Source organism: Symphodus melops, assembly GCF_947650265.1.
Source record: "Symphodus melops genome assembly, chromosome: 1".
NCBI lineage: Eukaryota > Metazoa > Chordata > Actinopteri > Labriformes > Labridae > Symphodus > Symphodus melops.
The window spans coordinates 32588868-32602642 of NC_136691.1; the positions used below are offsets into that span (position 1 = coordinate 32588868).

Below are 13775 nucleotides of genomic sequence, written 5' to 3' on the forward strand. Positions count from 1 at the left end.
GTTCTTCCAAATAATGTCAGTTCAGCTAAACAAAAATCCTCATGAGCAGTAAAGCCTCTGTGACTAAACAGAAACAGGTGAAGAGTTTTTTTAAAGAGACTCAAACATGTACAGAACAAGTGAGAAGATGTCACAGTGCCGCCCATGAGGTTTGATTGAACAACGTAACCACAACCAGCTCTCAACAATAAATGTGAAAAACAATCAAGTTGAAGGATTTTCAAGACTAACACACTGTTCCTTTAATTACATCTGCCTATTTCAGTTTACAAAACTCAGCAGATCCACAAAAAATAAAAAGTCCAGCATATAGAGGCTGGGTGAATGTGGTCTGGACTCTGTGAATTAGAGTCATGGTTTTAGAGATGCTGTAGAAGGACAGAATACCTGCTCTGTGATCCAGATAGACTCCTACTCTGGAGGACTGAGGACGTGAGACAAGAGTGCAGACACAGTTGTGCATAAACGAATAATTGTTTCCGCAATGAAAAAACGCCCATGATTCTTTATTGAATCCAAATCCTCCTTCAGTCATGCTTCCTGCTCTTTTTACATTCTTGTATGCGACTGCTACAGACAGTGTTTCTCCTCTCCCCTCCACCTCCCAGTAACAACGTCCAGTAAGACTCTCTGAACTCAGGACATTACACAAACCAGTGAATCTGTCTGGGTGACTGAAATATGGCTGTGGTTGACCTGTGAATGTCACTTTTCTGTTCCCATCAGTTAAAAACAGCAGTGGGTTTACTGTGTTTGGATCCAGTGTGATGTCACGTGAATATTGTAAGAAGTCAGCTCTCGTCTTGGGCTCTGGTTGTGACAGCAAAACATCCACTTCAGTCTCTCTCTGTGAGATGTTTGTCCATTTCTCTCTCAGGACATCCTTGAGTTTGTCTCTGACTTCTGACACAGCTGATGTCACATCCTCAAATAACCTATGAGGACGGATGTTGAGGCTAGATGAGTGTGTAGATTCACAGAGTGGTGGCAGTGAAGGGTAGTCGTGTAGAACCTTGATGTGGTCCTGTGTGTGTGAGAGCCTCTCCAGTTCAGCGTCTCTCCTCTTCAGCTCAATGATCTCCTGCTCCAGCTTCTCCTGAAGCTCTTTGACTCGGCTCACTTCAGTTTGCTGCTGGGATCTGACCTTCTGCTTCACATCAGAGCGTCTTTTCTCCATGAGACAGATGAGCTGAGTGAAGATCTTCTCATTGCCCTCCACTGCTTTATCAGCAGAGCCATTGATAGCCTTCACCTCCTGTTGAAACAGCTTCTTTCTGTCCTGGATCCTCTGCTGGATGTCTTGTTGACTCACCTCCAGCTCTCTCTGCTTCTCTGTCCTCTCTGCTGCAGCTGAGACTGTGTCGTGGCCTTTATGTTCCTCCACAGAGCAGAGATAACAAATACACTGCTTATCAGTGCGGCAGAACATCTTCATCACCTCATCATGACGAGAGCAGACGTTTTCCTGGAGCTTCTTGGAGGGCTCCACCAGCTTGTGTTTTACAAACGTATGTGATTTAAAATGAGGCTGCAGGTGTTTCTCACAGTAAGAAGCCAGACATTGTAGACAGGATCTTTGAGCTTTCAGCTTTCTCTCTGTGCAGAAATCACAAGCCACATCCTGGGGACCAGCATAGCAGCAATCAGCAAGAGCATCTTTAAGTCCAGTCTTCTTCAGCTCCTCCACTAAAACTGCCAACATGGTGTTTTTCAACAGGACAGGTCTCACCGGGAAGGTCTGCCTACACTGAGGGCAGCTGGAGTTTATCTTCTCCTCTTTATCCCAGTGGGTTTTAATACAGTTCATGCAGTAGCTGTGTCCACAGGGAACAGTCACCGGATCCTTCAGTAGATCCAGACAGATTGAACAAGAGAAGGTTTTCTGGTCCAAATGAACTCCTTTCTGAGCCATTTCTCCTCTCAGTGACAATGACTGTCTGAGTTTCACTTCCTGGGAACTGAAACTATTTTCACCTCTGATCCACAAAACTTGACTCAAAGCTTGATCTAATGGTAACTGGACTGGTTGAAGATATTCAAGACGTTTCACCTCTCCTCCAAAAAGCTCCTTCAGTGCTGAACTATTTGGTGGACGGAGCTAGAAATTTGTCAAGGATGACTCGCATCAGAGTCGTTAACTGAGTCGTTACAACACCCAGTCGTCTGTGGGTCGTTGGAGTCACATGTTCCAAGGTGGGACTGGGACTTCAGCTGTTTTGGATGAGAATTCAGCACAATATTGTAGGATGGTAAAATATGGTGTCTCAGACCACCAACTTGGTTAAACAATTATTTTCCCATAATACAGATGGCTTCTTTAAAATCCCTTTTCAAACCAACACAACACAGACACACAAAGCCTCCAAAACCTTGAGGCAGAAGTTGGTCCACCCCAAGGACAAAACTCCCCGGCATGAACACTAAAGAACCACTACACAATCACCTTGCACACACTGTTTTTATCAATCAATCCTTTATTCATATCACAACCGGAGAAATTACAGAGTTTGTGGAGGAGGGCACTGGTCTGCTGCGACTCGTAGTTCCGCTTAATTCCGCTTATAAGCAACTTTGGGCTCGTTTTTTTGTAAAGTTGCTTGCAAATAGTCTCAGGTCACTTTTTTGGCTCGTTTTCCAAAGTGTAGTTGCTTATTTTGACTTGTTTGCTCCCTTTATGAACTCCTTTTGATTCTTTCCCAGCTCTTTACAATAAAGAGAGACACAAATGTCATATTTAGTTTGTCCTTTTCCAAGATCTGTCTAGTGTCTACAATCCCTTTTCCTTGGTTACCTCCTACACATGCACAACTGCAGCTCACCTGACAGAGCAACAGAGTGACAAAGCCCAAACTATATAAGAATTAGAATAAAGAGTGGGAGAAATAGCTGAACCAGATTGGCTCAGTTTTGATCCAGAAGGCTCACGTTTTCTCACAAAATGTCTATAAATATATAACAATATCATCTCATCAACGTCTGTATGCTATAACTCGCTATCCAGTGATGCCAACTCCACAAAATCAAGATTTTCATGAACATGTGTTGGTTATCAGCCGCAGCCAGGGCATTAACTCCTGTGATAATTCACTAAATTGGTGAAGGGGAAGAGACTTTTTGACTGCAGTTTGAGAGCAAAGATGACTAGGAATGAAAATGTAATTTACATTTCGACTTAAAATATGTTTCTATGCGTAAAAGCAAAAAAAATGACAAAACATGATTGTTAAGTTGCCTACACGCGTTGCTTTTTTGAGCTTATTTCTGTAGACCTGGTTGCTTGTGTCTCTCACGAGATCTGGCAACACTGCTTAAACAGTTTAGGACAGCAAGCTCTTTGGGACGGGATTCTGAGGACCATTTACATCTGACAGACAAAGGCCACTCCTTTGACGATAACAAAGTATGTATCCTGGACAGAGAAGAACGTTAGTTTGAAAAGGTCTGTGTTCTCTTGGTTTGAAAGCAGTGTTAAAGAAGCCATCTATGTCAAGGTGGAAAAATTATCTCTTCACAGAGGTGGAGGTCTGAGACACCATCTTTTACCATCCTACAATAATGTTCTTCATTCTCCCCCAAAACAAATGAAGCCCCAGTCCCACCTTGAAACATGTGACTGCAACGACCCACAGACGACCGGGTGTTGTAATGCCTCTTGGTGAAATTATGTTAACGACTCAGCTAATAACTCTGATGTAAATAATCCTTGATCATTAGCATGCTAATTATCCACAGATACTTACAGTTCTAAGTCTGTCCACTTTAGTTTCTTAGTGCGCTTGCTTTTCCTTGTTGTTGAAGTCCATTTTTTTCAATAAACAGAGCATTGAGAGAGGCCAGCAGATGTGCAGACATAAGCACACTGAATTATATGTTGGAGCAGTTTGGACGGCATCAGTATGCAAATACAACCTGTTCTAAGATGAGTTAAACATGTAATCATCGATTTCCACTTCAATTATTTCATTTCTAGATAACAGAATGTGGAATATACACTCTTCACGCTTTGTGATCAAATGTCCAAAAGTATTCTCAGATGAGACCTGTGGTGTCATTTGTAAGTTAAAAAGGAAGAAAAAACTCTCATAGAGTAATAGTAAAACTATACAGATCAAATAGCCGGTAATGAGTATCACTGTTTGTTGCTGTAACACCACTGCTGTTTGTGGGAACTAATAACAATTTAGTAACTTTCCAGATTCAAAAACTCTGAAAAAGCCACCAACAAGACAAAGTAACGCCAACATCAGTCTAGCAACAACCTGGGAGAAAGACCACTACGCTCTGTAAACACACACAGACAGGGGTTCATTCAGCCAAAAGATTTGTCTCTGAAAAAACAACATTATTTGTTCTTGTCCTAGTTGAACGACATGAATAAAGTAGTCAGTTATAGTCTGTGTGCAGGAAGGAAGACTTCTCTTACAAGCACAGAGCTTAACAACACGCTTCTATTAAGCTAGTTGTAAGAGAGCATGGTGCTGTAGACATCAGAGACCAAGGTGCAGCTCACGTTCGCTCTGCACCTTTTCTCTCCTGTTTTAAGTTGTAACAAAATAACTTCTCATGTTTTTCTAGGGTAATGACACACGTCACAGCTGGGCAACAAATACCTTTAAAAGTACTTCAACACTTGAGTGTTTAACATGTAATCAAGGTTAGTGTGAAAGACAGCATGCAAATAAAGAGAGTAGAGTGGCATGATTCAGACACGACTGAGAGGGAAACTACATTTACACTTTATTTAATCACATATGAAATGTCACACTAGTCTTGTAACTTACTTTATTATTTTTTATTTGTTTATTTGAGCAGTTGTAGTTCTGCTCAAAAGGAGTGGGCCGAAGCAGAAGCTTATAAGTGCCCACCCCTAAAATCATTACAAAAAGACTTTAACAAATACAGATTTTACTTTAAAACATAGTGTGGCATTTGAAGCTACTTTCTTTCCCTTGGTTGTTCAGTTAGGAGGAGGTAGTATTTACGTTAGGTTTTTGCACGTTATACAGGTTTAAAAAAGGCAAATAAATGTATAGTATTTTCAAGTTATAGCAAATAAATATGAATAAAACAAAAAAAATGGCTTATAAGAAAAACCTCTGTATTAAAAAGGGCCTCTTGTTTCTTCCGTTCATCTTTTGAATGTGCTCAGGAGGTGCATTGTATAGACCGCTGTCCAGCGCTGTGTCTGATCAGACATAAACCAAACGCTCTGGGAAAAGAAGCAGTGGTGAGGTCCCCCAATCCGTCCTACAGAGCAGGAACAATGTGCTTTGGTGGAGAGAGCACACTAGAGGGGACGAGCTGGGGGAGAGAGGGACAACACAAGAAAAAGTTAAATCCTCAGTTTAATGTATAATATAATGTACACTGAAAAAAAATATTTTTTTGGCCTTGTAAATGTGACCTCTATTTCATAATTAAATTCTACTCAAGTTTCCTGTTTCCCTGTTTTTACTTAGAAAAACATCTTATTTTTCAGATGTGATTCTTGAAATTTCGTTGTATTTCTTTAACTTCATTTGAACAGGTAAACATGAATGACATTATCAAGTAATAATTATTCAATTCATTAACTACATGGTCAACTTGCTAAAAGCAGGTAACTTTTACTTGACAAACCTGGCAACCTCATTCAAACCTGGCGAGTGACGTCACCCAAAAAACGCGCAACGAATGGACACGGACAGGACGTGAACCTGCAGAGCGGAGGCAGTCAGCTAATTCTTGTAAGTATTTAAAAGTGCTTTCTTGACTTTTAAAACTAAATGCAACTTAATTCAGGGCGAATTTATTACAAATGGAGCACAGACGTTTTTCTCCGTTATCCGTTATTCTCTAGTTATCTGTCAGTTTATTTCCTTGCTAGCTAGCATGCAACGTGCACGTGTGCAGATAGATATGGAGCTGTAACTTCGCCTACTTAACAATATACCAGTATGACTAAAGTACTTGGTGTTTATTGCATACACAATTTGTTTTGCGGAGCTTCTCATTAATGGCGGTGCATCAGCCCCGTGCAGTGTCATCGGCAGAGGTCGGGCTGCTGAGGGCTGTTCATCTGCGCCGCGTCGGGTGTTTGTTCAAGTTGTGCATCTGCACTGAATGACAAGTCACCACGAGTGGGAGACGGATATCTGGCGACTGTATTATTTCCCAAAAAATGTGTAGGAAGCCTCGACTGAGGTAAATATTAAGAGCACACAGAGTGAACAGTGTGGAGCACTTCTGTGTCTCCGAATGGCAGTCCCACTCCCCAACACTCTGTGTTGGGGAGTGGGACAACTGTGGAACTTATTCAAAGTGTAGGACACCGATTGTGGGAAAGGGTATATGTGGTCGATTAAGAAATGTGTATGTGTTACATAAAAAATGAATTTTAAATGACAAAATATATTGAGTATCTCTATAGATTTAATCTCAAACTACATTTTCACTTTTATTACTTACGAGTAAGATGAACTTTGGTGCGATATTTAGCTAAATTCTAGGTAAGCTAATGAAACATATTTGATGCTAGTATTCATCATATTATATTGATGTTTTTAACATCTTAAGTGGCCACCACCAAAATTGAGCCCTCCACTGCTATCAGCTTCAAACACATTCACTAACTGTAGGCTACCAGGTAGACCTGCAGTATTTCAACAAAAAACAGTGATTCGACCCCGGTAAAGTTTATTTGGTTTCATGTTTGTGAAATTTCAGTGTGTGATTTTTTTTTCTAATTGAGAATAGTTAATAATAACCAAAAGAATGGTTATTTGATGATATTTGTCTGTTTCTGATGCAGCCTCCTCTGCCACAATGGATGGACCTGCAAAGCTCTGCATAATTTTTGAAGAGAGTGATATACGCAAACTAACTCTGCCCTCAGGCATACCAAGAAGCCTCGAAGAGCTTTTTTGTGTTATCAGAGATACTTTTGATATTCCTGTGGATTTTTCTTTGCTTTATCAGGACATGGATTTTGATGGTCAGTTTTTCACTCTCAGCTGCATTGATGAAGTGGAAAACAAGGCAACCTTAAAAATTGTGCAAGCACAACCAATTGCGCTAGATCTAAGTGCTGTGGAAGGATCAGAGGTTGACTCCCCTCTTCCAGAAGAATCCGCAAGCAATTCCTCTGTTCACTCATCAGGATCTCAAGACACTATCCTTCTCTCTTCCTCCTCTGATGAAAGCGGAGTGTCTCGCCGTTCTCAGTCATGGCCAGCCAAATTTGAAGTACCAACCTTTCCCTATGACGTACAACTAATGTTGGAGGCTGGAAACCAAGCATTCCTGAAGGATGGTACCCTGCTACACAATCCAAAATTGACAAGCAGCATTCTCGAGAAGCTGGCAGAAGTGATATTTAGCTATACGGCATACCCAACAGGAATCCAAATTTTGACTGTCGTCGAAGCTTTAATCGAGAAGTTCCCTTGCCTCAGGGAACCAGGGTCTTTTAATGGCCTTTATGGGTGGCAGCAGAGAATCAAATACAAAATGGGGAATTACCGTTCAAAATTAAGATGTCGTCAACTTGCCTGTCCAGAGCTGGAGGTGAACTCCATAAAAAAACAGAGGTTAAATGAAAAAGGTTCAAGCAAAGGGATCAAAAAGCCTAAGAAAGCCGAAGTAAACTACCTGCCTCCACTGCCATTCGGAGACACAGAAGTCACTTTAGAGAAGGAGAGATTAGACATCCTCCAAGAAAGTAAGAAGAAAAACAACTACAAGATAATTGCTGAGAAAATGGAAAGATGTTTCTCCTACCGAAGACTGGAAGTTGTAAAGCAGTGCCCTGGCATCCAAGAATTCCGGGAGAGGTGGCCTGCTCTTTTCTCTGAAGCTCAGGTGAATCAAGTGTTTGTGTACTTATGTAAACAAATGATGATATCCTAATTAGCACCATGTATTTAATATTCACTTTACTAATGAAATCTTGACAGCCCACCACTTTTTCAGTTATTGAAGAAATTATAATAAATGGAAATACATGACTAATAAATAAACAACAAATTCATATTATTGCATTTATAAACTCATTCAGAAATTATTTGTTAAAATGACAGAAGAAAATACCATAACTTTGCTTCTTTTTTAAGATTAAGGAGGAGTTCAGAAGAATTACAACAGTTCACCTGGAGAGAACCTTTCTGAGCAAGCTGGACTACTACACCCCAAAACTGCAGGAGATATTTGCCAAAAAAGGTGGGGTTGCTGGGACTAAAATAAGACCCCTGCTGGATTCACTTAGCCAGGTAAAGAGTTAAATGCATACAATTAGTTTGATTCCGGAAGTCATATATTTTGTTTGTATGTTTTGATCTTTTTTCTTAGGATAATATAATGACATACTGTTTGATGCAGCTCTCATCAGCAATAACGCAACATTTGTGCATTATTGAGTTCATATTGTAGTCCTTACAAAAGTATCTTCCATCTGTTACAGCAACACGTTGAAGCCAAACGGGAGACCATAATCCGCTGCCTGATGATATTCCTGGGGGAGTCCTCAGAGGACCTCATCAAGGACTACATGGTAAATCTGATACCCAAAAATCAATAACATAACAATAACATTTAAGTTTTTGTCACACTCTTAAAAAGGCTATTAAATCGATTTACAAACGTGCAATTGTCTAATTAAAACTTCTAAAAAGATTGAACTTCAAGCTCTAAAACACGAGCATTGTTAAACAATTTGAAATAAAATTCTACACCTTTGACTCACAAGCTCCAACTACATATTCATTTTAAGTTGACAGGTGTTTGAATTAACAGGATACAAGCTGGTTAGCTAGCAATACAAAATCCAAACCTAATACTGACAGTTCAATGAAGAACATATCTTTCCAGTTTGATGGCATATCATGTGTTTTTTTCTCCACCAAAATAGTGAAAAAAGTATCAATGGTGATATCATAGTGTAAGTATCATTAAAACAGAAAGAATCTCAGAGTCTGACCTGTCTGTTTTTGGTTTTACTGTTAATTGTGGGGGGGGTTCCAGACTTTCTACATTAAGGTTTACAGGTTTTTGATATTAGGATACGATTTTGACACGACATGCATCAAATGAAACCAGAAAAATAACATTCTGATATAAGGCTGCAGAAAGGGCCTTATTGGTGAGCTCTGCATTTTGTACAAACTGATTACCTGAATGAAAAAAGAAAATGCAGAAAGAACATCAGTTCATGGGAGTGTAGATTATATTGTACTCTTTTCATTTTCACTGTTGAAATACTACTAAAAGCAGCTTTAATTGGTTCATTCATTAACATCTTAGAATGTGCAGATAATTAAAAAAAAAAAAAAATCAATAAACAATAAAGTTTGGGTGACAAGGTTATTTGTTGTTGCCATGTTATCAACCGGTACTAATAAAGTTCTATTTACCACTATTGTCTCAAATTTAAAATGATATTAAAGTGGCAACTAAATTGGCTATCATTTCAGTTGCAATTCAAAATTATGAACATTTCTCTTTTAATTAATCCAACAAATAACTTTTTCAAAACTCAGTAACTTACATAACAAATTGAGTCATGCTGTGCAACTGAACATGAATGTTCATATATGTTACAGGATGTCAGCAGAGATGCAGTCAAAGAGGACCAGACTGAGCAAGTTCTGAAAATGTGTGTCCTCCATGTCCATGAGGAACACGAAGGCCCATCCAGTCCTGATGTGTCCATTGTTGTTGAAGGAACTGAGGTACTTGAGAATTGTCGAAGTGTTGCGAAGGCGTGCCTCTTGCTCATGGGCATCATCTACGCAATTAACTTGAATTACCCACCAAAGATGAAGTACACATTTGAAGTGTTTCAAAAGCTCTTTCTTGAGCTTGACATCCTTAAACTGTCACCTAAAGTCCTTTCACTGCGAAACAAACTTGCCACCTAAATGCATGTTAGGAACTGTACTTTAAAAGAAGTTGTTTATGCATGTAGTCACTTGAAGGCCAAAACTGGGGAAAAGTGTCTATTTCTTTGTTTCTAATTTCAGTGTTGTGGGTTCCCCCCCCAAAAGTTTGGTTGAGATTACACATTTGGATGCTGTATTGGCATTTTTTTTCGAGATGTACTGAGATAATTTTTCCAATTGTTTTTGTGATGTGTTCAGTGGCTTCTTCATAGAGTTGATGGATCAAAGGAATCCGCAGATAGGCAAAGTATGATCCTTGAACCTACTTTGTAAACACACAAAAGAAAAATAAAGGTGTTGTTGTTTAAACAGAGCTGCTTCCGTTTGTGTAAAGATGTGTTCCTATACAGAACCAGTATAGGGAATTACATTTGCCATAGGAATTTAATGTTAAATAATGTAAAACTGTGTGTAAATGTTACTTCAATATAGCCTGTAAAAAAATAAGTAAAACTATTTTAAAAAATACCCTGATAAAAAACATTTTTTATAAGGAGAGATTTTCAGTTTTATGCAATCTGAATTAGTAGTAGAACTTACTGAAAATAGCGAAAAAAAATTTACTTGGAAATCACCCTTGTAGAATTTGAAAAACTTACCTAGGTTTTTTCAAGTAAATAGCACTCCATTTTTTTTTCAGTGTAGGTGAAAACAGGGAAAGAGGAAGACAAAAATGTCAATGTTGAAATCATTTTTAATGCAGAGGCTGACAATCTTCAGTTGAGTCGTTCATGATTTATGTGGGCGGGCTCTCATCTTTAGGCTACTTGAACACTGTAAAATTCTGTGTTCTGTCAAATCTATTTGTAGTAAAATCTAACAAAATCAATTTAATAATAAAAAATGAAAAAGATATGTAAAACGTAAAAGATATGTGACAGTAATAAAGACATTTCTCATGTATTGGAAACTTAAAAATACACCAAATTAAATAAAACTTAGTTATTGAGAAGAAATCTGCCTTTTAAAATATGTTTTTATAAACAGTAGGCCTACCTTGAGGTTGTTTTTACAGTTGGCTGAACTTGCAGCATGTTTCTGTATTTGCTTTCTTTGCTTCGTTTTCAGAATTTGTTTATTTTATTTTGTTTCTCTACTTCTTGTGCATAAACGTGATGTTTATTGCAGTGTTTGCCCCTCCCAGCCACCGTAAAATGTTAATCAATTCTATACATTTGCACAATTTAAAAAAAATTGGCTTGCTCAAACCAAAATAATAGTTTGCATTGAATTAAAATGTGTAGACTGACTGAAGTCCATAAAATGTCATTAAGATTTCATAAACAGATTCACTTCATCCACACAGTTTGTTTGATCAGAATCTCAGCTTTGAAAAAGACATTCATATTGATCTTGTTACGATTCTGTTCTGTATAGTGCCGTCCCACTTGTGTGTTGCCGTGTTCCCTGTCTGTCTCGCTCCTCCTGTTTCTCACCCCATGTGTGTCTGTTTGCAATCAGCAAATCAGCAAACAGAGACACATGTCATATTGATCTGATTGAGTTCATATACTTCAGAGTGTGTCTAATCAATTTCAAGTCTAAACAACAAAATTCTTTCAGCAAAAGAAATCATTCTATCAATGTAATTTCGGATTTGTTTTTGATTAAATGTTCAAAATGGTGAAAACATAATATCTACATAAAAGAAAAGAACTGGTGCTTTCTCTCTTTAGACCCTTTAATGATAAAAAAAACAATCAGTACTCATTGTAAACATATTTAAAGTGAAGAAAAGTTGAAATGTTCATGCAGACAAAAAGGCATTTCAGCTGAACAAAAATCGTCATGAGCAGTAGAGCCTCTGTGACTAAACGGAAACAGCTAAAGAGTTATTTAAAAAGACTGTACAGAACAAGCGAGAAGATGTCACAGTACCGCCCATGAAGTTTGATTGAACAATGTAACCACAACCAGCTCTCAACAATAAATGTGAAAAACGATCAAGTTGAAGGATTTTCAAGATTAACACACTGTTCCTTTAATTACTTCTGTCTATTTCAGTTTACACAACTCAATAGATCCACGAAAAATGAAAAGTCCAGCATATAGAGGCTGAGTGAATGTGGTCTGAACTCTGTGGATTAGAGTCATGGTTTCAGAGATGCTGTAGAAAGACATAATACCTGCTCTGTGATCCAGGTAGACTCCTACTCTGGAGGACTGAGGGCGTGAGACAAGAGTGCGGACACAGTTGTGCACAAACGTATAACTGGTTCTGCATTGAAAAAATGCCCATGATTCTTTATTGAATCCAAATCCTCTTTCAGGCATGCTTCCTGCTCTGTTTACATTCTTGTATGCGACTGCTACAGACAGTGCTTCTCCTCTCCCCTCCACCTCCCAGTAACAACGTCCAGTAAGACTCTCTGAACTCAGGACATTACTCATACCAATGAATCTGTCTGGGTGACTGAAATAAGGCTGTGGTTGGCGTGTGTATGTCACTTTTCTGTTCCCGTCAGTTAAAAACAGCAGTGCGTTTACTGTGTATGGATCCAGTGTGATGTCACGTGAATATTGTAAGAAGTCAGCTCTGGTATTGGGCTCTGGTTTTGACAGCAAAACATCCACTTCAGTCACTCTCTGTGAGATGTTTATCCATTTCTCTCTCAAGATGTCCTCTAGTTTGTCTCTGACTTCTGACACAGCTGATGTCACATCCTCAAATAACCTCTGAGGACGGATGTTGATGCTGGATGAGCGTGTAGATTCACAGAGTGGTGGCAGTGAGTTGTAGTCGTGTAGAACCTTGATGTGGTCCTGTGTGTGTGAGAGCCTCTCCAGTTCAGCGTCTCTCCTCTTCAGCTCAATGATCTCCTGCTCCAGCTTCTCCTGAAGCTCTTTGACTCGACTGACTTCAGTTTGCTGCTGGGATCTGACCTTCTGCTTCACATCAGAGCGTCTTTTCTCCATGAGACAGATCATCTCAGTGAAGATCTTCTCATTCCCCTCCACTGCTTTATCAGCAGAGACATTGATAACCTTCACCTCCTGTTGAAACAGCTTCTTTCTGTCCTGGATCCTCTGCTGGACGTCTTGTTGACTCACCTCCAGCTCTCTCTGCTTCTCTGTCCTCTCTGCTGCAGCTGAGACTGTGTTGTGGCCTTTATGTTCCTCCACAGAGCAGAGATAACAAATACACTGCTTATCAGTGCGGCAGAACATCTTCATCACCTCATCATGACGAGAGCAGATGTTCTCCTGGAGCTTCTTGGAGGGCTCCACCAGCGTGTGTTTTTCAAACGTATGTGATTTAAAATGAGGCTGCAGGTGTTTCTTACATAAAGAAGCCAGACATTGTAGACAGGATCTTTGAGCTTTCAGTTTTCTCTCGTTGCAGAAATCACAGGCCACATCCTGGGGTCCAGCATAGCAGTGATCAGCAGGAGCAGCTTTAAGTCCAGTCTTCTTCAGCTTCTCCACTAAAACTGCCAACATGGTGTTTTTCAACAGGACAGGTCTCACTGGGAAGGTCTGCCTACATTGAGGGCAGCTGGAGTTTTTCTTCTCCTCTTTATCCCAGTGGGTTTTAATACAGTTCATGCAATAGCTGTGTCCACAGGGAACAGTCACCGGATCCTTCAGTAGATCCAGACAGATTGAACAAGAGAAGGTTTTCTGGTCCAGATGAACTCCTTTCTGAGCCATTTCTCCTCTCAGTGACAATGACTGTCTGAGTTTCACTTCCTGGGAACTGAAACTATTTTCACCTCTGATCTACAAAACTTGACTCAAAGCTTGATCTAATGGTAACTGGACTGGTTGAAGATATTCAAGACGTTTCACCTCTCCTCCAAAAAGCTCCTTCAGTACTGAATTATTTGGTGGACTGAGCTAGAAATTTAAGCCTCTGTGGAT

General features: G+C 39.5%; 2 protein-coding genes across 2 annotated transcripts; both read right to left on the reverse strand.

Moving 5' to 3' along the window:
- Positions 1 to 256: 256 nt before the first annotated feature.
- Positions 257 to 1912, reverse strand: LOC306824468 (tripartite motif-containing protein 16-like; the record flags this gene model as incomplete). The annotated part of the gene is made up of 1 exon (XM_079344641.1): positions 257 to 1912. The coding sequence occupies one exon, from the start codon at positions 1910 to 1912 to the stop codon at positions 257 to 259; it is 1656 nt and encodes a 551-aa protein (XP_079200767.1).
- A 9997-nt stretch (positions 1913 to 11909) lies between these two features.
- Positions 11910 to 13565, reverse strand: LOC306825250 (E3 ubiquitin/ISG15 ligase TRIM25-like; the record flags this gene model as incomplete). Its single annotated transcript, XM_079345859.1, has 2 exons — positions 11910 to 12077; positions 12555 to 13565. The coding sequence occupies 2 exons, from the start codon at positions 13563 to 13565 to the stop codon at positions 11910 to 11912; spliced, it is 1179 nt and encodes a 392-aa protein (XP_079201985.1).
- Positions 13566 to 13775: the final 210 nt, after the last annotated feature.